We start from the raw sequence: 26,052 nt of genomic DNA on the forward strand, positions 1-26,052 counted from the left end.
TAGTTGCTCAGTAAATCTTCATTAAACAAAAGAATGGAAGAAAGATGGAGAGGAGAACCTGGACTCTGTCGAACAGCAATATATTTTCTATTTTTCGCAGGGAAAGGAAAACAAGAAACTTTAGTAAAAGAACCAAATTTACTCCAGTTTAAGGCAAATTCCACACAGAGACTGTCTCAGAGACGGGCACAGGACCAGACAGCATAGAAACACCACCATCATGCATGACAGGGAGGGAAGTGGCATTGGGCAGCAGACGGGCGCGGGGGGGAGAGGGGGGGTGGCGCCCAGGCATGGGATGTGCAGTGGGCCTCGGAGCCTCATGCTGCAGGAGGGGCTGGCATGCATGACCAAGGCTGGGCAGCTGGTTGGGCCCAGGGGTGAGATCACCTGTCTCACCTTCCCCACAGCAGGGGCAGGAGCTTGGGCTCAGACACCAGAGCCCAAGGCTGAAGGACTCAGGTGGATTTGGGGTGACAGGATGGAACAAGGTGATCCCAAGGGCCAAGACGGCCTGGGGTAAGGGGTTGCACTGCTAAGGAGTGGGATGGGGGGAGCTGGGCATGGCATGAATGGACTCTCAGGACATCAGAGCTGAAGGTAAATCTGGGACCATCTGGTCAACCCTCTTGACTTACAGATGTGGAAACTGAGACCCAGAAGGCAGGAGGGCCTTGCTTGGGTTCCCACGGGCGGCAGCTAGAGGCAGGGCTTGAACCCAGGACCTCTATCTCTTATCCCCGTGGGTCAGAGGGGCAGTGTAGGAGTGCTGGGGCTGAACTGCTCCTTCCAAGGCCTCCAGGGGGGTAGCAGAGGCCTGGGCCCCAGAGGCCCCAGGCAGCTCTGGCAAGAGGAGGGGATGCCTGGAATCAGAAGTCAGCTGTAGAGATGCCTGTGGGTCTACACCAAGGAAAGGCCTGTGGATCTGTATATCTAAAACCATGTCCTTCTGGGCTTGAGAGGCACCAGAAAGGACCCTGTGCCCAAAAGGCCTCCATTCCCAGCCCACCATGCGGCCTACGGCCTCCCCTCACAGCCTCCCCTGCATGGGTCCGCAGGGCTCCCAGAGCATGCAGGTGTCCCTGGGAAGGGTCACGTGTTCAGGCATCCCTGCAAACCCAACAGCCTCACAGGGTTCACAGGAAACAGGGATGGGATAGATACTGGGGTATAGGAGGGCAGGGGCCAGGTATAGAAATAGACACCACAGGAGGAGGGAGGCCCAGCCCAGGCTTCACGGCCATATAGGAGCAGATGGGATTGCCAGGTGGGCCGAGGGGGACCTCAATTCTCCTCACTGTTAACACCTTCCTGGCTGGGCCAGAACCAGGTATCAGGGGGAAATGAGAAGGGCAGGGGCCCAGAACCTCACCTCCACCACCTGTACCCTCCCAATTCCCTGGGTTGGGCCATAAGGCTAGGAAATTAGAGAGGAGTCTTCAGAGGCCCCGCCTCCTGCTGGCCTCCCAGGCACACATGTTACAAAGGCTGGGCGGGGCAAATTGCAAGAGACCCCGCCTATACTCCCCCCCCGCTGGGCGGGGCAAATTGGAGACCCCGCCTACACTTCCACTGGCCTCCCCGGGCCCCAGCCGCCCACCACAGGCCAGGGGACTTCGGGAAGAGCGCTCAGATGTGTGTGTGCAGGGGGGAAGCAGGGGGCGTGCGGGCTGGGGACTGTGGGGGCGAGGGCTCTGGGGCCGCAGGCGGGGGGCGCGGGCGGATGCCCTGTGACTTCATGTAGGACACCAGCTGGTCAGGGATCTCGGCCAGCACATCGCGGGCCAGGCGGGCCATGCTCAGCACGTGGTTGCCAGTGCGGTCCACGTAGTCCCTGAAGGGCACGAACTGGCCAGAGGAAAGGCAGGGTCAGGCAGGGTCTCCGGCTGGACCACAGCCCCCCACATCTCCAGGCCTGGGTTCCTGTCCTATTCCTCCTCAGCCTCAGCCCTCTGCACTCACCCCCTCCCCATGGTGGTGAATTCTCATCGCCCCTGTTCTCTCATTCACTCAACAGATTCGTACTGAGCATCTACGTCATGCCAGGATACATCACCAAACAAGAGCCCTTAATCTCTGAAGTCCTGGCACCAACACAGGGACTTAGCCGGTGCTCAGGAAACGCTGACTGAGCCCCCTGGCTTGTAAGAGCGGGCCTTCCCATCTCCCCCCACCTCTCTCTCTCTGGCTCCGCTTCTCCTCTTCTCTCTCACGCTGACACCTAAAGTCAGGCCCCTCTGGCTTCCTCCTAGGCCCCTTGAGCCCCTCACCACCCCTTGAATGCCTCAGCGCATTCCTGGCTCTAGGCCTGTCTATGCAAGGGTCCCCCCTCCCAGATTGCCCCTGCTCTGAGGTCTAGCCTCCTCTCTTTGCTCTCTACCCCTGGAATGAACCCTCCTCCATCCCCTCCTTTTTTCTTTTTCTTTTTTTTTTTTTCTTTTCTTTTTAATCCAGGGGTTCTGGAGAATGTCAGTTTTTATTCCCAATCTCCTAAACACTAGGGACTCAGTCTGCAGGAGATTCACAGACAGAAGTGCTTACTAAGGTGCATTCTGAGGCTTGACTGGGCAGGGACACCCTGAGGACAAAGACCTGTCTGCTCATTACATCTGCCATCCTACATGGGATGTTCAGACAGGGCTTCAATTAAGCAAGCGCTGCCCTTCTCGGAGAGGGCGGAGAGGGCCGCAGCAACACTATAGACACCTCCCCCCCCCCCCTTCAAGAGTTTGCCCTCCCACTGGGAAGGCGGCCCAGCAGAAGACAATGGAAGGTGCAAATACCAAGGGTGAGTGCTCTGCATGCAGGAGGCCAAGGAGACCTGGGGGCTCAGGGAGAGCACTGGCAGAGCATTCTGGTCGGGGTAACAACATTAGGGGTGAGTCTCAGACATGGGAGAGAGGGGTCCAGCTGGGGGAGAAGTGTGACCCAAGCACTGATTCCCGCTCCCTTCTCCGGTGGCCAGGCCACTCTGGGGCTCTCTCCAGGGCCCCTCTCTAGAGAAGTCTCTAAAAGGGGGGTGTATAAGGCCAGCCTGGCTAGAGGGGCTCTTGCATCTTCCTTGGAGCAGGCAGGATTTGGGTTTCACCTGGACAATGTCCCGTTCTGCCAGCTTCCCCCGGGAGGAGATCCGCACATCGTCACCGTCCAGCTCCACCATGGCTGTGTGAGGAGAGGCATTGGGGGTGGGGTGAATTAATGGTGGGCACCTGGGCCTGGCACACCAGTGGAACTTGTCCTCCAATCCCAGGCCAATCCAAGACAGAGACCGTCAGACCAGATCCCCATGTTAGAGATGAGGAAACTGAGGCCAGGAGACAGGAGGAGCTCAACCAGGTGAACCCCTGGCTTCTAGCCCAGTGTTCCAGCTCCCCCACCCTCCCCAAGCTCCCAGGGTTGGAGGAGGGAGGAGTGACTGGGCCTCCTCCCCACAGCCTTGGGATGGGTACACAGCCCGACACACCCTTCCCTGTGCAAACAAACACACCCTTACACCCTGTGCTCACCCAGACAGTCACACCCGCCCATGAGCTCTCACTCTTTGGGGAAGGGTCATTCCCAAGGGCCTGAAGCCTCTGGGGGAATACCTGGGGGGATGGGGACTTACCGTCGAACTCCGCCTGGCCCACGCCAATGATGATGATGGACATGGGCAGTTTGGCAGCCTGGGAGATCATGGGTAGGGGCAGAAAGGGGTGGGTCAACAGAAGACAGAAGGAAAAGAGAAGAAATGGAACAGAAGGATGGAGACACGCAGAAACACAGAAAAGGGGGGAGGCGGAAGGACACAGACAAAGGGAAACCAAGGTGAGGCCCCAGAGAGGAAGAGAGGGTCGAGAGGGTGAAACGGGTCACAGGTCTGCTTCTATGAGACACCCCCATCCCCGCTGCTGTCCCTGGGCCACCAAGTGGGACATCTTTTATGTGGGCAACTAGGAGTGCCAGCTGGGGTGGGAGTCCCTTATACAGGGAGAACACCCAGTAGGGGGAGCCATGTTCCTGGGCCTCCCCCACTCTGGGCTCCCGCTGGACCTGGCCAGGCTGGGCTGGGGTCTGGGGCAGCAGTCCTAGAGATGGGCTAATAAGGGAACCATAGGCATCTAGAGGGAGTGGACCATCTAGGGTGGGTGCAGAGGTCATCGGTAGGACCCTTCATCAGCCGGTACCCCCTCCGCCCCCCAAACCCCACTGCGTGGAAAGCCTCGTCCCAAGGGTTCCTCTAAAGCAGCGGGAAGGCATGCCCCCCACCCCCATTTTCCTCCCCCTTCCCCACCCCCCCAGCTCACATTGACGATAGCCTCCTTAGTCTGTGCCATGTCCGAGATGACCCCGTCCGTGATGATCAGCAGCACCGAGTACTGAGAGCCATCCTGCACTGCGGCCGCGGTCCTGGGGTGGGGTGGGGGCTGCTATCTGTCTGGCCCGCTCGGTGTCCCTCCCCGCCCCCCACACTTTGGTGGGGACAAGCCTTTAGCCGGAGGGGAGTCTCTTTAGGGTCAGAGCTCTCTGAAAGGCGGGTCGACGGGAAGAGACACCTCCTCCCACCTTCCCAAGAGGACAGGGGTGGACACGAAGGCCGTGTGAAGATGTTGGGATGGGCGTCCAGGGGCCCCGGCACTCACCTGGCCACGTGGGTGACCACAGGGGCGAAGTTGGTTGGGCCGTAGAGCTGCACCGTGCGCAGGCTGTGGTGGTAGGCCTCCAGGATGCCATCAATGCCGCAGCAGGAGGGGTTCTCCTGGTTGCCGTTCTGGGGGCACCGGGGATGGGGAGGCTGAGCTCAGGAAGGAGGGAGGAGTGGGAAGGAGGGCAGCCAGGTGCTCTGCTGGCGGGGGGGGGGGGGGGGGGGGGGCGCGTACAGCCAGGGAGGGGGAGGCCAGCAGGTCTGGGATCTCCTAGACTCTTCTCTGGTGGGGGGTAGGGGAAGAGGAGGGAACCCCAGGGCAACACGTGCTCTGGGTGAGCAGGGTTCCAACCTGCCCCTTGCACCACTCTTTGTACCTGCTCAGGCGGCACCCCCTCCACGAGAGCCCTGGCTGCTTCCCTCGGGGGGCCCCCCGGGCAAACCACTCCGTCCTAAAATGACTGCAGGGTCTGAGTGGCTCTGGAAGGGCCAGCCAACTAACCTGTCCTCCCGTGTCCTGTGCCTGGCACAATTGAGCGTCCCCAGCTCGTGGGAGGGAGGGAGAGGAGGTGGCCTGAGAAAGCATCCCTCAGGTCCCCCATCGCAGCACTAACTCGGGGAGTTGCTGGAATTACCTGTAGTTGCCCATACCCAACGCACACCCCTTTTACCCTGATTTCTGGGGTGTTGGTGGGGGTAGTTCAGCCACGTCTCTACTCCACCTCTACTCGGGTCTTGTCAGAAAAAAGAGGGCAGACCCCACTGTGGGTGGCATCAGAACATGGAGGGGAGATGCTGGTGAGCCAGCTGGGGAGTGGGCTTCTGGAGGCCCTGCTACAAGCCCCCCTACACACAGCAGGCAGCTTACCCCCCGCCACCCCCCGCCCAAGGGCGGCACAGATGTCCCCTTGCCCCAGGCTCGTCACCACGCCCCGAGCCCGGTGGGCCCTCAGCCTGTCCTCCCAGGACCTCCTACCAGCGGGAACTCGTGGGACACCCTTCCATCAGGGGGTAGCTTGGCCCCGAAGCCAAGGGCAGGGAACATCTTGTCGCTGTCATAGTGCTGGATGATCTCCCCGACGGCAGTCAGCGCCAGTGCATAGGCGTTCAGCTGGTAGGGGCTCATGTAGTGCAGGGACGTGGACTGCGAGGGGTTCCCTGCAACACGGGACACGGGAACATTTGCTGGTGTCGACACTCCAAGCACCCCGGGCTCAGAATGCAGTGGGGGGGGTGCCCAAGGCACCCCTAATTTGATTTATTTATCCTTGACTCCTTTCTCTCTTGCCACACCTTCAATCCTTTAGTAACTCCTGGTTGCTAAACCTTCAAAATATATGCAGAATCCCATCTGCTGTCCCCAGCTCTGTGACACCACCAGCCACCCAGCCCAGCTCTCGGCCTCTGCCCTGGGGCCTGCCGTCCAGCCAGACAAGCCTGTCAAACCCCAGGCAGCTGGATCATGCCTCTTCTCTCCTCCAAATGCTCCCATGCTCCTATCCCACCCAGTCCCAACCGGGGTGGGGGGTGCCCACAGGCCCCACAGGGTCTGGCCTCCGCTTACCTCCCTCCTGGCCTCCTGCCACCCCCTCCTATCACCCACTCAGGCCTGACCCCTTACCATCCCCACCCCAGGGCCTCTGCAATGGTGGTTCTCTCTGGGACACTTTTCTATAAATGTGTACATGGTGTGTGGTCTTCCTGAGCAGACTCCTGAAAATTACAGCCTCCCCCAACGCTCCCTGTCCCTCTTCCTGCTTACATTTTCTCCATAGCCCTTGTCACCACTGATAATGCCCGCATTTTACTTATTTGTTTATTAATGAGGGGCACTCTGGCACGGACTGCCAAGGTACAGATCCTGTCTCTATCTGTGTGCTCGTGGATGGTTCCTTAACCTCTCAGCCTCAGTTCCTCGTGCGTAGAGTGGGGATAATAGTCTCACCTCCTGGGATTGTTGTGAGGAGTCGTGGTGTGTTACTGGAACTCCCCTCATTGTAACGACAAGGCCCCTTCCAGCTCTGACTTCCTACCACTCTAGGATGCTAGGGCCCACCTGAGGAGTCCAAAACCTGGGCTCCTTCTGATAGACATGGAAATGGGCACTGAGCACCGCTAATGGAGGTCCAGACTCCAAGGAAGGTTGTGAAGTTTCTAACAGTGTAAAGTGGGGCACTGATTATTCCTGGTGACTCGGTCATAGCCCAACCCTGGAGAAGGTCAGAGGAGGGAAGGGAGCTGGGACAGCCCCAGCGAGGGTGGGAACTGGGGCTCCTGCCCTCGCTGAGGACCACAGAGCTCTGCTCGGCCTGAAAGTTGGCCTGCACAAAGGATGTGAGGTTTAATCCCGTGAGGAAACACTTTTTCTCCATGTGCTGTTTGTGGGCCCAGAGTAGCACTGCCCTATCTTTGCAGGAAGACTGGGTGCCCTCAAGGGCAAGGCTGTGCCTCAGGGCACATAGGTCCAGAGCCCAGACTTATTAGACCATGGTCCAGTCTGGGGATGCCTTCGCCATCTTGATTATACTTTGGCTCTCCAGGCTTAAGTACCTTCTTTTTGGTGAGGATGAGGCCAGAGAATATGGGAGATCTGGCTCCCAGCTAGGACCAACTACGACAGCTCTGAAAAGTACCCCCCATCCCTTTCCAGCCCCAGCCCCACGCCAGCTCCTCTGCCCATCCTCCACTCACCATTGGAGGCCGTGAAATCGATGGCCACCGTGAAGTTGATCTGGGTCCTAAAAGAGGAAGAGGAACAGGGGAGTTAGCTGGACAGGCGGCAATCTGGCTTCCACCCCAGCCCCACGGCTTGCCAGGCATGCGGCTTTAGTGGAGTCCCTTGTCTTCCAGCTCTGGAAAACAGGGATAGTAATGCCAGCCACAGCCTCCCCCCCCCCCCAGAGGATTGTTGTGAATATAAGAGGTAGGCAGTGCGAAAGCTCTTTGAGGATGATTCCGTTCTGCGTGGACACCTGGTGACGATGACTTATTTATTCTCCCAACCCTGCGCCTGGGCCCGCCTGAGTTAGGTGAAGTAGGGTCCCACTGTGTTTCTGGTTCAAATTTGGAGTCAGATTCGGGGTTCACGCTTACTTGACAAAAAAAGAGAGACAGAGATATTGTGCATCTCTGAGGGAAGAACAACACCCCACTTATGATGCTGCCTTGCCAAAAGCTGGAACGTGAATCCTACTGAACTTCCAGATCTACCAGTTGTTTACAGGAAATATAAGGGACAGAAGAACATGTTAAATGACAGCAGGGGGATGCAGCCAGAAAAGCCAGTCTGGGGGCAGCAGTGAGGAGTCCAGGCCCCCTGCAGACCTCGTGAATCAGAATCCCTTGGCGGGGAGCAGGAATCTGTTTCAGCAAAGCCTCAGGTACTTGGGGGAATCAACAGATAAAAAGAGAATTAAGGGACAAATGGACCAATCGCAATATATTGATCTTACCTGGATTTCTGATTCAAACAAGCCAATTAAGTAAGACAACGGGGGAAATTCGAACACTGAAAAGGTCTTTGGTATTAAGGAACTGTTTGATTTGTAGGTGTAATTATGGTATTATGGGTACATTTTACAAAAAGAAAGTCCTTGGGGCCCCTAGCTGGCTCAGTCGGTAGAGCATGCAACTCTTGATGTTGGGGTTGTAAGTTCGAGCCCCACGTTGGATGTAGAGATTGCTTAAAAATGAAATCTTTTAAAAAAATAAAATAGGGGCGCCTGGGTGGCTCAGTGGGTTAAGCATCCAACTTCAGCTCAGGTCATGATCTCACAGATTCGTGGGTTTGAACCCCACGTCGGGCTCTCCGCTGACAGCTTGGAGCCTGCTTCAGATTCTGTCTCCCTCTCTGTCTCTACCCCTCCTCCACTTGTGATCTCTCTCCTTCTCTCTCTCTCTCTCTCAAAAATAAACATTAAAAAGTAAATATAAATAAATAAAATCTAATTTCTTTTATTAAAAAAAAGAAAGTCCTTAAATTTTAGGGGCACCTGGGTGGCTCAGTTGGTTAAGCGTCCGACTTCAGCTCAGGTCATGATCTCACAGTCTGTGGGTTCGAGCCCGCATCAGGCTCTGTGCTGACAGCTCAGAACCTGGAACCTGCTTCAGATTCTGTTTCCCTGTCTCTCTGCCCCTCCCCTGTTCATGCTGTGTCTCTCTCTGTCTCAAAAAAAAAAAAAAAAAAAAAAAAAAAAGTCCTTATATTTTAGAGCTATATCCTGAAGTATTTGGGGGAATGAAATATGATGTCTGAGATTTGCTTCAAAATAATTGGATGAGGGGCGCCTGGATGGCTCAGTTGGTTGACGGTCTGACTTCAGCTCGGGTCATGATCTCCCAGTTTGTGAGCTGGAGCCCCACATCAGGCTCACTGCTGTTGGTGTAGAGCCGCTTCAGATCCTCTGTCCCCCTCTCTCTCTGCCCTTCCCCTGCTTGCACTCTCTTTCTTTCTCTCTCTCTCTCTCAAAAATAAACATTTAAATTAAACTAACTGGGTGAAAGGAAGCATGCATGCATGGAACAAGGCTGGCCAGCAGTTGGTAACTGTTGAATCTGGATGAAGGGTATTTGGGGTCTCATTACACCTTCTCTCTACTTTTGCATGCATTTGGAATTTTTCTGTAATAAAAGGTTTGGTGTTGAGGCTTCAGATTCAGGGTGGAAGCTTTCTGAGGGTTTGGCTGTTCTAGGTTCTGTGCTAGATGCTGACAGAACAAAGCCGACAAGGGGCATCTGGGTGGCTCAGTCGGTTAAGCGTCCGGCTTCAGCTCAGGTCACCATCTCACAGTTTTTGAGTTCGAGCCCCGCATCAGGCTCTGTGCTGACAGCTCGGAGCCTGGAGACTGCTTCGGATTCTGTGTCTCCCTCTCTCTCTGCCCCTCCCCTGCTCACACTCTGTGTCTGCCTCTCAATAATAAATAAACATTAAAAAAAAAAAATTAAAGAACAAAGCCGACACGACGTGAACCCCTGATAACGTCTAGTCTCGTGGTTCTAGTGACCACAGAGTCACCAGGGGAATTTGTTTAAGAAGAAGGTCCTAGGGCCCCACTCCAAAGGATGCCAGTTCAGTTGGGTCTGAGATGGGGCCCCAGAATCTGCATCTTCAACAGACATTCCCTCAACGGACATTCCCTGCCCTCATCCAGGGATGGATTCTGAAGACGGGGTTCTGGGATCACACCTGGGGACACCCTTCTGGTGGGCCCCAGTTGGGGTGATGTAAGATGGGGCAGGGCTTACTTCATCTGCATTTAGCAGACGGCACCTCTCAGAAGCCAAAGCCCTCTCCCCACCTGACTACGGATGAGCTGCTGCTCACGGGACCATCGTCCCCTAGGAAGGATGAAGGACACGGTTAGCAGGAGACCCAAGCCAGGGTCTGCTGGCCAGAGACGGTCCAGCCCACGCTCTTTCCCCTCGTCTGCTGCCTGGAGGCACAGCATCCAGTGGACTCCCAACGTCTGCGAGAGATGCAGACACCAGGAGGCAAGAGCCTGGGTCCCTCACTGACTGTGTAGAGCGTCTCACCCATCCCTGCCATCCCATGAATGAAAAATAAACTGTTGTTTGTATTAAGCCTTGAGGTCACAGGATTATCTGTTATAGCAGTTGACCTACCCTATTCATCTCTTTGTGGTCATGTCTCACTGGGGAATAGACAGATTGTGTCTTTGTTAGAGGAAGGGAGACACTTGGAGGGTAAGAGCTCTGCTCCCAGGGCCACTATTGGGAGGGTGGTTCTCGTCTATGGGACCACAGCTGAGGGACACCCACCGGCCCGGCTCTTCCAAATAAGGGTGAGGGGAGAGGCAAGCCTCATTCCTTAACTGGTCTTCCCATGCTCTGGGTTCTGAAACGACCCAGGGAAGGAAGGGGCTGGAAAGCAGGTACAGTTAGGGGACAGCTGCTCCCTGCGGGCTCGCCTCTCCCGCCTAAGGGCAGAGCAGGGCAGAAGGCAGGCTGCTGAGCAAGCTGCTCCCTCTGACACCGGGCAGAGGTGGCCAATCCCTCTCTCCAGGTCCAGAGAGGATCCCGGGACAAGAGCCTCCATCAGCTGCCTGCCTGGACACGTACGTGGAGCTCTCGCTCCCCGGAGCCAGCTCTCTGGCTCAAGTCTCTGGGGAGGGCGGAGAGAGGTGTGGGGGAGGGCCAGGGAGGCGCCAGCAGCCTCTGAGGGCTCCTCCATGAGACATCGCGGCACCCAACCCTTTAACTCCACTGTCTCCGCCTGCATCACACCCCACCTGGTAGCTGTGAGGCGGGCAGGGCCACGATTATTCATTACTGTGGAAGAAATGCAGCATGTGGCGACAGAGGAACCCTGCTGCTGGCTGGGCGTGTGGCCACGGGCAAGTTATGTAAAATGGGAGATAATCATCCTCACCCTGCCCACTGTGCTCTGTAAATTGGGGGCACTATGCAAATGAGGAGAAACAGGATGTGGACTGCTTGAGAATTAGCAGGTGCCATGGAATGCTTGATGGGATAGAGAACAGGGCAGTTTTGATGGGGGATGGGAGCAAGGGCAGGGTCTGGAGTAGGCTCAGAGGAGAGGCGGGGGTGGGGGGGAGCGGGGGGGGGGGGCCTCTGGGTGACCGCAGGCAGGTGTGTGCTCAGTGGGTAGGAGAGCTCGCAACCTTGAAACCAGTTTCAAGGCGACAGGGAGTGGTGTCATGGGAGAGTAAGTGTGGCTTCCCAGGGCCTGAGTTTTCCCTCTGCCCTGGAGAGCCCGGCAGCCAAGTGCCCACTTGGCTGGGAAGAGCCTTTGGCACCTGCCCTGTCTTCTTTCCAGACAGGTGTAGTCACTCACCTGCCAGCACCTGTGGGCTCTCGGCTTCCCACACCCTGACCTGGCACCTGTTCTGGCAGGGAGCACACTAACCTCACCTTGGAGTCAGACTCTCTTTCCTCGAGCTGTTGGCTGGAGCCTCCAGGCTTCCCTGCCTGCCTTGGCCTGGATGCCAACCCCTCTGGCTCTTTCTGCTTCTTACACTCGTGTCTGACCACCTGGGACCATCTGATGGCTCAGCCCCCAATGCCTCCTGTCCCTTGTATGTCCTTGATGACACTGGGCAGGTTAATCATTGCCCACCGCCCCCCCCCCCCCCACCGAGCCTCCCCAAAAGACCAGGTATCAGCAGCTCAGAGAAGGAAGGACCATTAGAATTCACTTGACTCCAACTTGTGTGTGTGTAAAGGAGGAAACTGATACGAAGGGAGGGAAAGCGACCTGCCCAAAGTAATGGGGCTAAATTAGCAAGTGGCTAAGAAGGGCCGAGAGCCTGGGCCTCCTAACTCCTAGTCCAGGGCTCTTTCCACCACCTCCCTAAGCCCTTAGTTCTCTTTGCCACGGAGTCCCTACCACCTCCAGATCCCATCCCTGCAAGGGAACCTGATGTGACCCAGGCTGGAGCCTCCACAGCTCAGGAGACTCCTCTCCGGCCACTCAGGATCCAGGGACATGCACGGCTCCGGGCGAGTTATTTGAGGCCAGAAATGGGCGTTCGCTCAGGGCTCACAGGCTATGTCTGGGGCCTCAAAGAGGCCAGCGTGAGGCTAGCGCTGCTCATGTCGATGGGTGGGGCCCCCTTCCTCTCCCTGAAGCCAAAGAAACCGGGCTGGATCTCTTCTCACCCTCCTTTGATGTAGTCAAGAAATGTGCACTCGGACTCCACCGCAAAGGAAAGCAGCGTGACCTTGAAAACAAAAGGCAGCTTGGTCAGCGGGGAGCCCAGGGCTGGGGGGAGACGGTTCGCTGAGAGTCAGGGGGCACACAGCAGGCCACTTCTGCAGACCCCACTGCATACAGTACCCACAACGACCCTAGAAGTGCAGCTGTGGTCCCATTTTATAGCCAAGGAAACTGGCTTCAAACAGGTCACGCCATCTGCCCGGGACACGGCTGAGTGAGACTGGAACCCTGGTCGGTCTGACTCCAGAGCCTGCACTCTTGACCTTGATGCCAAACTGCATCCTAGGAGGGCCCTGCCTCTGTCACTGGGGCACAGGGGTCAAGCCAAGAGCACGAGTTTCCCCTAAGTGGACACCGATGTGGAGTGTGGAGGGCAAGGGGGTCTTCCTGACACAGGCCTGAAAACCTGCCAAAGCTGACTAGCTCCACCCTTCCATGTCCTGCTAACTGTCGACCTAAAGCACCCCTCTTTGGTCTGCGCTTATCTTAAACCTTACTTGTCCCGGCTCATCCCTCTGGTGTCTCGTGATCCCTGCCTTCTCAGCCCTGAGACCCTCATAAGCAGCCTGTTCTTTCCCTGGAGGTACCTGACGGGGGGCCCCCCTTCAGAGCAGATGCCTTTCGACCTATGCCTCCTGGCGGCTTTGGCATCAGCTCGGCCAAGACAGGCAGCTACCTGGCACCTCGCTGCAATAATGATTTAGGATCATGGAGACAAGTGAAAGCCTGGCTGCCAAAACCAATTAAATGAGGCAAGACTGGGGCAGGGGACCTATTACCTGTGCCAGAGAACTCTACCCTAGAATTTGGGGAAGCCCCTACTGGTGCAGATTCTGCTATCGTTACCAACTCTCTGGGTAGGCCAGGGAGGGCCTCTGCTTGACATCAGCCCAAATAATGGGAAGGTCTGTGGGTGCTGAGCTGGGCCTCGGAGACCCCTACCTGCTGTGGTTATGGTGTCAGGCACCCGGACGGACAAAGCCTCCTTTCACTAGCAGTGGACCATGGCAGTGGCCTCTACCCTGGCCAGCGGTCACCAGATGACCAATGATCATCTTGCGGCCTGGTCCCCCAAGGACCAGGGGACCCCCAAACCAATTACATCCGTTTCCGTTTTGGGGGTAGGGCTCTTGCCCTGGATCTTTTTTTAGCTCCTCACATGAGTCTAACCGACAGCCGGGGTTGAACCCCACTGCCCCCCACAAGGCTCTGGGCTGAGGCAGCTCCCTAACCTGCCTGACCATATGGATTCACCCAGGGACTTTGTTGCTCAGAGTGTGGTCCCTGGACCATAAGCAGCAGCAGTAGCACCTTGATGCTGCTTAGAATGCAGACATGCAGATTCGTGGCACATTAACAAGATCCCCCGAAGATTCTGCACACAGGAAATTAAGTATGAGAAGCTCTATACATGGGTTCCCGAGCCTCCTGATATGGAACCCCAGAGAACTGGACAGGGCACAGGCATTTTAATAAGCATCCTGGACCCTGACTGATTTGTTACGGTGAAGACTGACCTGAAACAAATCATGTCCCCTCTCTGGGCCTCAGTTTCCTTATCTCTGAGAAAACGGAAAGAGATCGATGGTTTTCAAACTTTTTTTTTTTTAGCAGTACATCTGAGATTTCTCAGCTGGGGAAGGTGCTGCCTCCCCTAGGGGCATGGGAATGTGTAGGAAAGTTCTGGGGCTCTGCCAATGCCTGGGGCTCTACTGGTAGCCATGGCTGAGACCAGGGGTGCTAAGCGCCCCACGACGCACAGGGAGGTCCTGGGACATGAACAATGCTGACAGCACGCAGCAGACACACTGCAGCTTTGGACAAAGGAAATATTATTCCAACATTCTCCTGACTGAGAAACAGTTACAATCAGTCCCCTTTGAATGAGCACAGTAATTTGCAGTTTGCAGGCCTGCGTCTCCATCTGTCTGTCACAGCCACTCAGCGCAGTAAGCCGGGCAGGGATGATTTATTCGCCCCATTTTACAGATGGAGAAAATAAGGTTCCTCAGAGGAACCCCGGAGCTCCCTGACTAGGACCTCTTCTGGGTCTGGAGGTGCAGTTTGCTTAACTCTAATGACTAAGTGTGGCTGCATTTGCAGATGGGGCTGTGGACATCTACAGCACAGAGCGACACGAAGGGTACAAATCTTGAATGTATTTGCAGGGCAAAGATGCTGGCTTGTTCTAGAAGTGCACTGTGGGCTCCGCCTCAGGGCCTTTGTACATGCTGATCCCTACAGCTAGAATTCTCTTTCCCCAATATCCTCAATACTTGCTCCCTCCCCTTCTTTGAATCTCTGCTCTAATATCACCTTCTCAGAGAAAAGCTTTCTTTAATTACTTAACATCAAATAGTTATTTTGTCTCTGGCATTCCCCAACACTTTACCTTTTGTATACTTTTATCTACAGCACTCCTAACGACAAGACAAATACAGGGTATATGTATGTATGTATGTATATATATATATGTTTTCTGTCTCCCCCACTAAAATATAAGTAACAGAAGGGCAAAGATTTGAGTCTGTCTTGTTCCCAGCTGTATCCCTCATGCCTAGAACATGACAGTGCTCAGTAAACACTTGTTGGATAAATGCATGAATGTCCTGAAGATCAGCCCCCGGAAGCCACGGGGCTAGTGTGATCCTAGGATGGTCGTGGTAAACAGGGGCAGTGCCGGCTGCCAGCGCTCAGTTTAACTATTGTGCTCACTGCCATCTCTAGCTACGACCTTGGTTGCGACTTTCTGCCTCTGTGACCTTGGGCGAGTCACTTCCCTGCCTGCAGCCTTGGTTTCCTCTTTCATGACAAAGGGATGGTAATGTCTGCCTCTCAAGGAAACAACCTATGAAAAAGCACCGGGATGGGGAATTTCCCACAGCAAGGGCCTCTACTCCTTTTCTGCTTCCTTTCTACAGGAAGTCCCCATGGGAATTTCTCATTCTGTGTCACAGGTATGGCCTACACCATCTACATCGACATCTACTATCTCCCCCCAGGGGGAGGCTCCATCGGCCCCACCCCTCCCCACCCCCAACGCCCCACGTCTGGTTCCCACACTCTGCACAAGCCCACCACACAGACATGCGCAACAGACCTAGCTTGGACCTCAGGATGTCTATGCCTGGCTGCAGGGGCGGCGGGGGTGGGGTTGGGGGGGGGGGGTGGCGGGTGCCACTCACTGTGCCAGAATTCACGTATTTCTTTTTCTTCATTTTCTTTTTGGGGTTTACCACCTGCAAGAGAAAAGTCACAGGATAAGAAGGAGTGTTTCCAAGCAGTCAGGGCTGGGCCCCCAGAGCTTCTAACGACCCCTGAGTATGGTCCCAGCCCCAGCCAGCAGAATGTGGGGTCCAGAGAAGGGGAGGGTCCCGGGAGGTTTTATGAGAGATCGGCATTTAGATTTATACACGCGGGCTTCCTGATTAGACCCAGTGTTCCACGACCAAACACAACAGGAGTAATATTGATTTAATCTTCTTCCCCACTGCTCCCCCAAACACGCCCTCCACCCAAAGCAGCCAAAGGAGGTTCGATGTTGCAAAGGGGCCCTGTCTGCGCCTGCCCTTGTGTGTTGGCTCAGGCTGCTCCCCTCACCCCAAATGCCTTCCCCTCCTTCCTCCACCAATTCCCCCTCCCTGAGATCCAGCCCTACTGCTGCCCAGAGGACTTTGAGGCTCCCCCCTCCCCCCAACACTGCAGTTAGAATTTCCTTAACTGTTCTTCATGTGAAAGCTCTCATTCCAAACCAGACCTGTCATCAGAGAATATATCACAGACCTAGGGGCATATTTAGTAGATGCCCCTAAAAAAAAAAAAATCCCTTGTTGCTGGGCTTAACTCAGTGGTCTCAACTGCCCGCCACCTCCCCCCTCCCAGGCATTTGGCAATGTTTGGAGATATTTTGGTTGTCACACTGGGGGAGAAGGTAGAGGCAAGGGATGCTGTGAAACATCTTGGAGTGCACAGGGCAGCCCCCATCACAGGAAATCATCGAGTCCAAGATGCGGGCAGAACCACGGCTGAGAAGCCCTGGGTGAATGAGGAGGACCAGAACCCTCCAGGGGGATTTCACACCTGCCACATCCGTACCGGGCTTGAACCTCACCAGCTGGTTTGTTTTCACCTGGGAAGCTCAGGCCCAGCCTTTTCCTAATCTCCCATCAAAGGAAGCAAGGTGGTTTGATTTTCACACCCTAGGTCCTCTACAGGTTCCTGGTGAATTCATCCCCCCCCCCCCCACCATCTCTCCAGGGGTGGCCAGCTCTGTCTTTAGCAGAGGCCTCTTCTGTCGGAATGAGAGTTGCTATCCATTTCTGGAGATAAGGAAATGAAGGGACAGGGACAGTGACTTGCCTAAGGTCACACAGCTGCTCTGGGTAGTGATCAAACTGGAAACGAGGTTCCAGCCCTCAGCCTGCCTTCCTGCCTACCTGGGTGTCACCTTGATAACAAATACAAACACATTCCTTCACAAATACTTCTGGGGGGGGGGGAGTGGGGGATACCAGTTTCTCTTCTAGAACCTTCACTCCAATTGGAGAAAGATACGTCCTAGGGAGATACAGGACAAGAGATACCAAAAAGGGGAGCCAGAAATGTGAAGGGAGTTGGAGGAAGGAAGGACTGTTCTAGGTCCAGCATCAGTAAGGCTCCCCGGGACAGGTGGTGTTGAAGGCAGGTGCTGAGGACAGGAAGGGTTTGGGGCACAGGGAGACGGAGGGAGGGCATTCCAGTCAGAGGAGATAGTTGCAGGGGGTGGGGGGAGGCAGGGGGCGGGCACAGAACTGGGGTCCAGTTTGACTGCAGGGCCACAGAGTAGAAGAGTAAACTGGGCTGGCTGGAAGAGAGCCTAGAGGGGCCAAGCTAAATGTCTGATGACTTCTAAACTAGTAGGGGCAAGATCACAGGTTCTAGGATGCTGGAAGGGGAGGGGAGGGGAGAAGGAGAGACATCAGGGGTATGTTTACCCTCTTGGTTCTGCCACCTACTGGCTGTGTGACCTTAGGCAAGTTACTTAACGTCCCTGGGTTTCAGTTTCCTCATCTATAAAATGGGAATAAAAAGTACCTACCTTATAGAAAGGTATGACGATTAAATAGGTCAATACAAGCAAAGTGTTTAGAACATGGTCCGCAATGTAGCAAATACTATATAAGTGTTAGCTGCTATTAATTTTTTTTTTAATTTTTTTTTCAACGTTTATTTATTTTTGGGACAGAGAGAGACAGAGCATGAACGGGGGAGGGGCAGAGAGAGAGGGAAACACAGAATCGGAAACAGGCTCCAGGCTCTGAGCCATCAGCCCAGAGCCTGACGCGGGGCTCGAACTCCCAGAACGCGAGATCGTGACCTGGCTGAAGTCGGACGCTTAACCGACTGCGCCACCCAGGCGCCCCTAGCTGCTATTAATTTTTATTACTACGACCCCTACCGCCCCCCACTAGTCCATGTGAGAGGTCATGAGCGGGTTGCTGAACAGGTAGTGAGCTATGGCAAAACACCATTTCAAGAAGTCAACACAGGTCTTGGGCCCGGGGCATGGCTGCGGGAGCAGGAAAGGGGTCAGGGTTGACCAGGTAGACACAGAAGGAAGGAAGAGCTGGTCCCAGGTGGGAAGTTCAGGTGGGAAGGCTGGCCACAGCTCTGCAGGTGGAAATTTGCGAGCCTGGGGAGAGAGCCCATGACAACCTCAGAGCCTCCACAGGTATGAAGGCCACTCGGATGATGTGTTGGTCACAGACACATTCACGGGAAAACCATGTAGTAGGCCAGCTCCAACCCTGCACTGTGCCTCAGTTTCTCAATCTGTCCCATAAGGGTGTGGAACTTTTAGGACTGAATACACCTCAAACTTTTATTCCAAAGTCTCCTCCCAGCTGAGGAGAATAAACATGGACTCCTGGGGGGCTGGGTGTCGCCCAAGGACCTGGCCACAAGCACATTTCTTTGAAGTCTTCTGGGTTACCTTTAAATTAGCCTGTATTCCACATTTCCACTCTCTAATTATAACTGTTTTAATATTAAAGCAATGTTTTGTTCTCAGATCCTCATGTGAAGTGGGCACTGAAGAAACGCCCTGTTTATTCTGAGGTTTCGTGCCCTCCCAGCACCCCACCCTCACCCGACGGTACCAACCTCTCCGGCCCTAAATGGCTGCACCCTGAAGTTCCACGTGGGGGACCATCGCCCCCTGGGGGCCAGCCAGGGAATCTCCCAACTCCCAGGCTGGAATTCTCCGTCTTCTCCTCTCCCTCTCTTCACACCCCCAGGGTCCCGACGGCCCCCCAGGGCAAGTCTGGGGTGGGCCCTCCTGTGCAGGCAAGTTCCTGAATGGCTCTCAGGGGCCAGGAGCTGTGCCGGCTTTGGGAATAGGGAGTGAGACACTGCCCCCACCCTTGAGGACGTCATGGTCCTTGAGGGGACAGAAAGCTTGACAAACAGGTAATAGCCAGGGGGTGGGGGGTGCATAGGAGCACCGAGGAGAGGTATTTACTTCAGACTTTGGGGGTGGAGTGCGTGTGCAGGCAGAGAAGGCTTCCTGGAGGAGGAATAAGACCCAAAGGGAGTCTCCAAAGATCCACAGACCCAACCAAGTGAAGAAAAGCTAAGGGAGCCCCAGGGGAGGCACCATGGAGTGAAGCACAGAGGCTGAGCCAGCAGGGCAGTTCAGAGAGCCTTGGACAGCATAATGGGGCTGACAGTGGCGGTAGACAGGGAGGGAAGGGGCAAGACCCCAGGGCCTCCTAGGGGTGGGATATGTGAGTTTACTTATGCACGCCCACTGGTTGCAGATTGCAGGCTGCTGGGGTGTGGAGGAGCTTGGACTCTACCCTGTGGGTAAAGGGCCCTGCAGACTCTCAGCTGGGGTGAGGGCGTCTTTCGGAACCTCCTCCCCACTCCTCTGCATGAACCGGGCTGGCGCAGTAGGAGGGATGCACAGCCAAGGGTTAAGGAGGGCAGCGAGGTGGTCAGACTGCCATTTTGGAGGAGCCCTTGGATTACTGAGTGGAGGACGGTAGGAGGTGGGAAGGCCGTTAGGGGGCCGTTGCAAAGCCCCTCACGTGGGGGAGATCATGGCGGTGGAGGTGAATGGGAATGGAGGGAACAAATGTCAGAATGTGTAGGTGGTAGGATTCAGTTGTGGACTGCATGTGGGGTGAGGGGCAAGAGGTGTCAAGGGTGACTCCCGAGGTGCCCCCCATGATGACCGCCCAGGAGTTGGAGCCTGCTGGCCAGGGAGAGGGGACAGCTGTGGAGAGGCCTTCAGTTTGGGAAGGCTGAGTCTGAGGAGAAGCCAGCAGACAGCTAGACATAGGAGTCAGACACCCATGGGGATGCCAGGGCCCAGGAGAAAGGTCTTTCCTGACAGAAGCCTGTTTTCCCTTCAGACAATTTGGACTCTAGAAAGGCCTTTCAGTGACCCCCGCCCCATACTGCAAGCCCTGCCAGAGTTGAATTCCTTTTCTACCTGATGGTGTTTCTGATGGGGAAAACAAGTCAACCCAACCTTGTCTGCTTTGAGCTTGAGAGATCATGGCCTCTTCAGAGCCTGTCAAGCACCCTTAAAAGCCAAACTCCCAAAGATGTAATCTCTTCGCTTCACTTCCCTAAAAATCTCCTTAAAGGAAGCCAGGGAAGGAAAGGATGGGGCCTGCTTCTCTCTGCCTGGTGGGGGAACAAAGACAGCCCTTCCCTTGGCTGATGCAGAAAACAAAGCAATTAACTGTGAGGATCAGAGCCCTTTCAAAGAAATTCACCCACGCTCTATCTTCACAACGGCCTCGTTCAAGCGACTTCAGTGTGTGCACGGATCATCAGCATGATCCTGCTGGGTGCCCAGCGCTGCCGGGGCCAACACCACGACAGGAGGCCACAGAAAGGGCTGTCACCTGGCCTGCCCTTAGGGAGCTTCTGTCTAACCAGAACACGAGACCTGCCCACTCAGAACCCAGACACAGGGGGAGGGAGTGAAGAAAGTGTGGAGCGATTCAGACTCAGCGACGGAAGTCAAGGCCTGTTCTTCAACTTCACTAGCTGAGTGGCTGCTAATGTGAGGAGAGAGCCCAACTGTAGGGCCGTGGTGAAATGTAAATCTCTTGGCACACAGACGCTCAACAGATGATGCTGGAAGACAGCAGTGATGTAATAATAACAACGCTCACTAGGGGCCAGGCACTGGTCTAGTGACTTATTTAATTCTCAGTATGCATGGCGCAGAGTGGTTCAGGAACTTAGCCCAGGTCACATAGCTAGGACGTGGTAGCGTCAGGGTAGGGACCCAAGTGGTTATTAGGGTTATAAGTATCTGCAGTTAAGCTGGTCTAGCATGAACCGTGCATGAAGTTCCCAGGGAGGAAGCATGAAGTTCCCAGGGAGGAAGCATGAGGCCGGAGTGGCTGGGAAGGCCACCAGAGGAGGTGGAACTCGGCCAGATTTGGAAGGTGGGAGGGCATCCCGGGAGGGCGAGCACACCCACACACAAAGGCTCAGCAGCAGAAAGTGTCCTTTAAGGGCAAACACTATCATCTCCCGTAAGACTGGGGGCCTTGTCCCAGGTTCTCCAGGTCCCGGTGGAGGGATCCTAACTCCCGTTCCTCTGACTCTTTCCTTCCAGAAAAGTTAAGATATTCAGCAGGCCCTGAGACTGGTCTGATTGAAGGCAGAGGGCCACCTTGAACTCAGGACCTTGGGTCTCAGGCCTCAGAGCCTTCTGATGATGTTCCCCCCCCCCGCCCCACCCGCACCCCTACCCCCCACCTTGTTGGAAGTACTCTGTGGAGGCCTCTCCACAGCTGTCCCCTCTCCCTGGCCAGCAGGCTCCAACTGCTACTCAGTGATTTGGAGCCAGACACGTCAACACTGTTTGCCTTTTGATTTTCCACTTACTGAACCGCATGTCTTTGGGCAAATTCCCCAACTTCTCCGAGACTCAGGCTCCTTAACTGTAAAATGGGACAATAACACCCACCTCCCGGGAGAGCGTGCAAATACCCCAGCCCCACACATGGCCCCCTGGAGTCCTCAATGTCTGGGAGTCATGTATTATCAGAGCAGACCCCAGCCCCCAGGGCGCCCACCTCACCTCGTAGATGTTGAACTGGCTCTGCCCACGGGCCAGCTCCCGGTAGCTGGTGGTGAACTCCCCGATGAAGTCGTGGCTGCAAGGGAAGGGCTGCCGCTGAGACCAAGCGGCCCGGGCCGCGCCTTGCCTCTGCCCACCTCCCCGCCTCCCACATCCCTTCCCCTGGCTCCCCATTCTGCTTGGGGCCCCTGCTGCAGGGGCGCATGCCAGCAGAGAAGCTGGGTCCCTGGGGAAGTGTCCAGGGTCACCCATGGGGCGGGAAACCCAGTGGTGACCTAGCAAAGTGCGGGGCCCCGGACGACGGGACTCGGGTTCTTGTCGGAACAAGCCAGCCGTGCAAGGGATTTTGAGGACAACTGGAGAAATTTAAATATGAAACGAATATTCGGTGGTATTCAAGAATGATTGTTCCATGCGTCAGGTGTGATAATGGCATTCGCAGTTATGTAGAAAAAGGTCCTTATTTTTTAGACGTTCTCAATGAGATATTTAGGGGTAAAAACGCCTTGATGTCTGTAATTTAAACTACATCAGCAAAACACAGATAAAGCAAATGTGGCAACATGTAACACTTGTAAAATTCAGATGATACGCTTAAAAGCATTCATTAAACTCGCCTGTCTTTCTGCGTATTTGGACATTTTCCCAATGACACTTTTTGAAAAGGCCATTTACGCTACGTCCACCCAGGCAGCTGGAGGTGTTTTCTGCGGCGGCCACACCTCCTGGGACTGCCCCCACTGTCACTGTCCCTGGTGGAGGGAACCTGGAGTGCCTTCCGGGGAGTGATGCCCAAGGCGTGTCCCCGGGGCCTGGCTCTGCCTTGAGTCCACACTGTATTTTGACTACGTATTTCTAGCTCTCTGCATTCAGACCATAAGCTCCTCGATGGCAGGCCTCTACGGCATCTGGTGGATGTCCCCAGTTTTCCCCAGTGAAGGAGAAATATGGGGAGCTCCCAGGTAAGATGAAGTAAATCATGGGTGGAAACATAGAGCTGACGTACCTGTGATGTGGTTGAAGAGGGGAGGACAGGGGGACAGAGCGAGTTTACAGGTGCTGGGGCACTGGTGTCCTCTCTTGGAAGGCCTTGGGGAAAGGTGAGCTACTTGGCCCAGCCAGGGCCTAACTTAGAGCTGTCTGCACAGCCCTTTACAGTACCTCCTATCCACGTCGCAGACTTGAGAGGCATCGATAAGGAGTATGGGCCTCTGCAACGCCCCCGGCAGTCCCACAGAATGCAGGAGTCACAAACGTCAGGGCGTATTTGGCTTTGGTCCAACAGACAAGTAGGAGCCAGTGAGGTTTCTGGACTACAGCCACAGGAGGCCCCTTCTGGTCCTCATCTGTGAATTCCCAGTGAGGCTGCTCCCTGGGAGCACATTCACAGACAGGGAGGGCACTGACCTCCCCAAACCCGACTGGAAAGTGCCACCCTACTGGCCAGGCTTGGCCCTACTCAGGTACTGCTTCGTGGCTCTGGAGACCATTCAAGTGTGTCAAAGCTTGCATTTCCTGGGGCGCCCGGGTGGCTCAGTCTTAGTAAGCATACTTCGTGGTTTCGGCTCAGGTCATGATCTCACGGTTCATGAGTTGGGCTGTCTGCTGACAATGCGGAGCCTGCTTGGGATTCTCTCTCTCCTGCTCTCTCTGCCCCTCCCCTGCTCTGTGTCTCAAAATAAATAAACTTAAAAAAAAATAAAAAGCTTACACTTCCCAAAGCCGACTCCCTCAGGGCCTGCTCCCTGCAAACAGATCCTCTGATGCACCAAGGGCCTCGCCACTAGATTCAGGGGAGTCTCTGAGGGCTGAGCTTGTCTTCTGTGCCCGGTCACCCGGGCCTCTGTGTGCTTAGCCTCACACAGAGAACACGTCCATGAATGCTCGGGGGGTCGCTCGGGGGTTGCTAGTTTCTGTACATTAGGATATGCACATTTCAGAAAATCCTAATTCTCCCAAATGTATGGAGATTTTAGTCACTGGCCAGCCGCTAGGCAGCTAGTTTGGGAAAAGAGGCCTCTTATGCCCCTGGAACCTGTCATGCAGGTCACAGAGCCTCTGGTGCTTCAGTGGAGCTGGGCAGGGATAAGCCACTGGAGCAGGGGACCTCCCACGGGAAGACCCTCTCGCCCCCAGAGCTGTCCCCATCCCTGCTCACCTTTTGTCCTCCTGCCTGCTTACCTGCCATCGCGATCCCAGTCGTACACCTCCACCTTGATGGTCCTGCAAGGCAAAGGGTCCGTGGTGGGATGAACTTGACCCAGCACCTGTGGATGGGACCTGAACGGGACCCTTCCCCTGCTCCTGGGCCAGAAGGGGATACAGGGCCCCCCACTAGGCTCCGGCTGCCCTCACTGGAGACGCAGCAGCCCAAGAGACAAAGGAAGTATCTTGAGGCCTTTTGGCTAAGGTCTTAGGGACAGTGGCAGCCCGAAAGCTGTGTAGAGACTCCCCCAAGTTTCAGGGAGAATGTGGAAAAACAGCTGCAGACTTCAGTTCACCCCACCTTCTCCTTGGCCACCCCAGAAGGGACACAGGTCCCAGGATGAAGCCATATTGTGAATTTATCAGGGGCGGGGCTGTTGTGGCAGGAGCGAGGCGCTCCCCAGATCTCAGGCCTAACCAGTCTGGGCTCTCCTGGGGAGGGGGCGACAAGACTGCAGGTGTGTGTGGTGGGACCCCTGGGTCTGAGGAGTCTGAGTGGTGGAGAGCCAGCCCAGCAGGGAAGGACCTAGAGCCCCTGACTGGGGGATGGCCTGCTGAGCTTTTCCATTGCGACGACTGGCTCCTGAGTGAGGGTGTAATTATCTTCACATTTTAGCCTGGCTGCTTTAATTAGTTTGTTTTGACTCCTGTGCATGGGGCTGGGCTTTGGGAGCCCATTTTATTTTTAGCTCGTTTCCATGGCAACAGGCTAGCAGACCAGAGGTGGGAGGAGGGAGGTGGAGGGCTGCGGGTTAACCCTTGGTGCCAGTGGTCCTCCAGGGACGCCCAGGCAGGGACGAGGGGGGGGGGGGGGGGGAGCTGCCAGGGTCCCACTGCAGGGTCAGGGTCCGGGGAGGCGGGAGAGGCGTGGGGAGCCGGGGTCTCCAGCCTTCAGTCCTAAATGGGGCTCACACAGACCCGTGCCTGGGCCCGTCTTCTATTAAACATCTCATCATCTCGCCCATGGCCGCAGCCCATCTCCTCGGGTCTGCGAGGAGTAGGCCTCGGGACTGCGCAGCGCCCAGCAGGAGGCGCTGTCCCCCTTCAGATGCGCCTTCACGGCCCCCGGGGCGGGGTGCCGATCCGCCTGCAACAGGGCACATAACTGTTCCCAATGAGGGAACGTCTTGTAGGTTGTGCACCAACCGGATTTTTGTTACCAAAATGTAAAATGGGGCAGGCGCAGAAGCCCACCATTTAAAGGAACCCTCTAAATTCTTGTGAAAAACAAAAATACTATGTCTCTCTGAGGTGAATTGTGTGGAAAGAAAAAAAAAAAAAAATCTAGGCTCCTGAAGGTAGCTGATGAGCTGGAAAGAGAGGAAAGAGGCTGGGGTGCAGACTCAGATGCTGTGGGACCTGGGGATGTCACTGAACCTCTCTGAGCCACAGACCATCATCTTCAAGGAGGGACAACAGCAGCCTTGCAGAACAGCTGCAAAGCAAGTCGGCAAACCCCGCCTGGCACACAAATGGGTCTCTATAAACATGCCTCTTCCTGGGGCGCCTGGGTGGCTCAGTCGGTTAAGCACCCGACTCTTGGTTTGGGCTAGGGTCACGATTTCACGGTTTGTGAGACGGAGCTGGGGCATCGGGCTCTGCGCTGACAGCACAGAGCCTGCTTGGGATTCTTTCTCCCTGCCTCTGCCCTCCCCGTGTGTTCTCCCTCTCTCTCTCTCAAAAATAGATAAATAAACAAAAAAAAAAAAAAAAGGAAAAAAATGCCTCGTCCTCCTCACTTGGGCATTTGGCCACACTTGGATAGTTTTTCATATGAAATTTATTTAAATCAGGGACACCCATGCCTGGGTACCTGGGCTCTGCCACTTCCAACTCCTGGAACGACAAGGCTGGACATGACCTTCGTGGCATCCAAGCCAGGCCACCTGGCAGCCAGATCACCAGACACACACAGCCCCAGGTCCAGTTCTTGGCAGCTCTGGGCAGTGCCCCCGGGATCTAGTTTAAAGGTTTCCCTAGCGCCTCTGCTGTGCGTGTTCCAGAGTGATAACCTCCAGCCCCCTCATATTCGGATGGGGAAACTGAGCCCTAAGAGCTCCCAGTGATGTACCCAGGGTCACAGAGCGGGTGAGGGTCAGAGCCAGGACCCTGCCTCACAATGCCAAAGTCCCCCAGTCCTTCCCAGAGCCATGCAGCTCTGTAGGGGACATTCAGGAACCCCAGGGAGGAGTGCTGGTCACCAACACCAGCCTCTCAGGCGACTCGATCAGTGACAGCCACATGCTCAGAGGCTGTAGGAGGACCTCAGTTGCAGCCACAGCCTATCTTGGATACCCCAAAAAAAATCACTGGAGAGCTTTTCTTTAAAACTCCCAGGGCCACAGGGCCTGAGTCAATTGGTCTGGATAGTACTCGGGCACAGGTAGCTTTGGTCAGTCCCCTGGTTGACTGGAATGTGCTCCAGAACCACTGACCTTC

General features: G+C 55.4%; 1 protein-coding gene across 5 annotated transcripts in view; it reads right to left on the minus strand.

Moving 5' to 3' along the window:
- Window positions 1-119: 119 nt before the first annotated feature.
- The window catches only part of CPNE5 (copine 5), a 97,122-nt gene continuing 71,189 nt past the window's right edge, over window positions 120-26,052 (minus strand). For 4 of the 5 annotated variants that reach the window (XM_045498006.1, XM_045498005.1, XM_045498007.1 and 1 more), the window contains 11 exons: window positions 23,590-23,631; window positions 21,409-21,484; window positions 15,506-15,559; window positions 12,263-12,324; window positions 7,316-7,362; window positions 5,601-5,782; window positions 4,623-4,750; window positions 4,287-4,389; window positions 3,608-3,665; window positions 3,089-3,162; window positions 120-1,848 (listed from right to left, as the gene is read on the minus strand). In XM_045498006.1, coding sequence (XP_045353962.1) covers window positions 1,630-1,848; window positions 3,089-3,162; window positions 3,608-3,665; window positions 4,287-4,389; window positions 4,623-4,750; window positions 5,601-5,782; window positions 7,316-7,362; window positions 12,263-12,324; window positions 15,506-15,559; window positions 21,409-21,484; window positions 23,590-23,631 — 1,045 coding nt within the window. In that variant the 3' untranslated portion in view covers window positions 120-1,629. Of the gene's footprint in view, window positions 1,849-3,088; window positions 3,163-3,607; window positions 3,666-4,286; window positions 4,390-4,622; window positions 4,751-5,600; window positions 5,783-7,315; window positions 7,363-12,262; window positions 12,325-15,505; window positions 15,560-21,408; window positions 21,485-23,271; window positions 23,278-23,589; window positions 23,632-26,052 lie in introns of those variants that run through there. The other variant, XM_045498009.1, reaches the window with a different exon arrangement.

The sequence above is a fragment of the Leopardus geoffroyi genome, chromosome B2 (assembly GCF_018350155.1).
Source record: "Leopardus geoffroyi isolate Oge1 chromosome B2, O.geoffroyi_Oge1_pat1.0, whole genome shotgun sequence".
NCBI classification, from domain to species: domain Eukaryota; kingdom Metazoa; phylum Chordata; class Mammalia; order Carnivora; family Felidae; genus Leopardus; species Leopardus geoffroyi.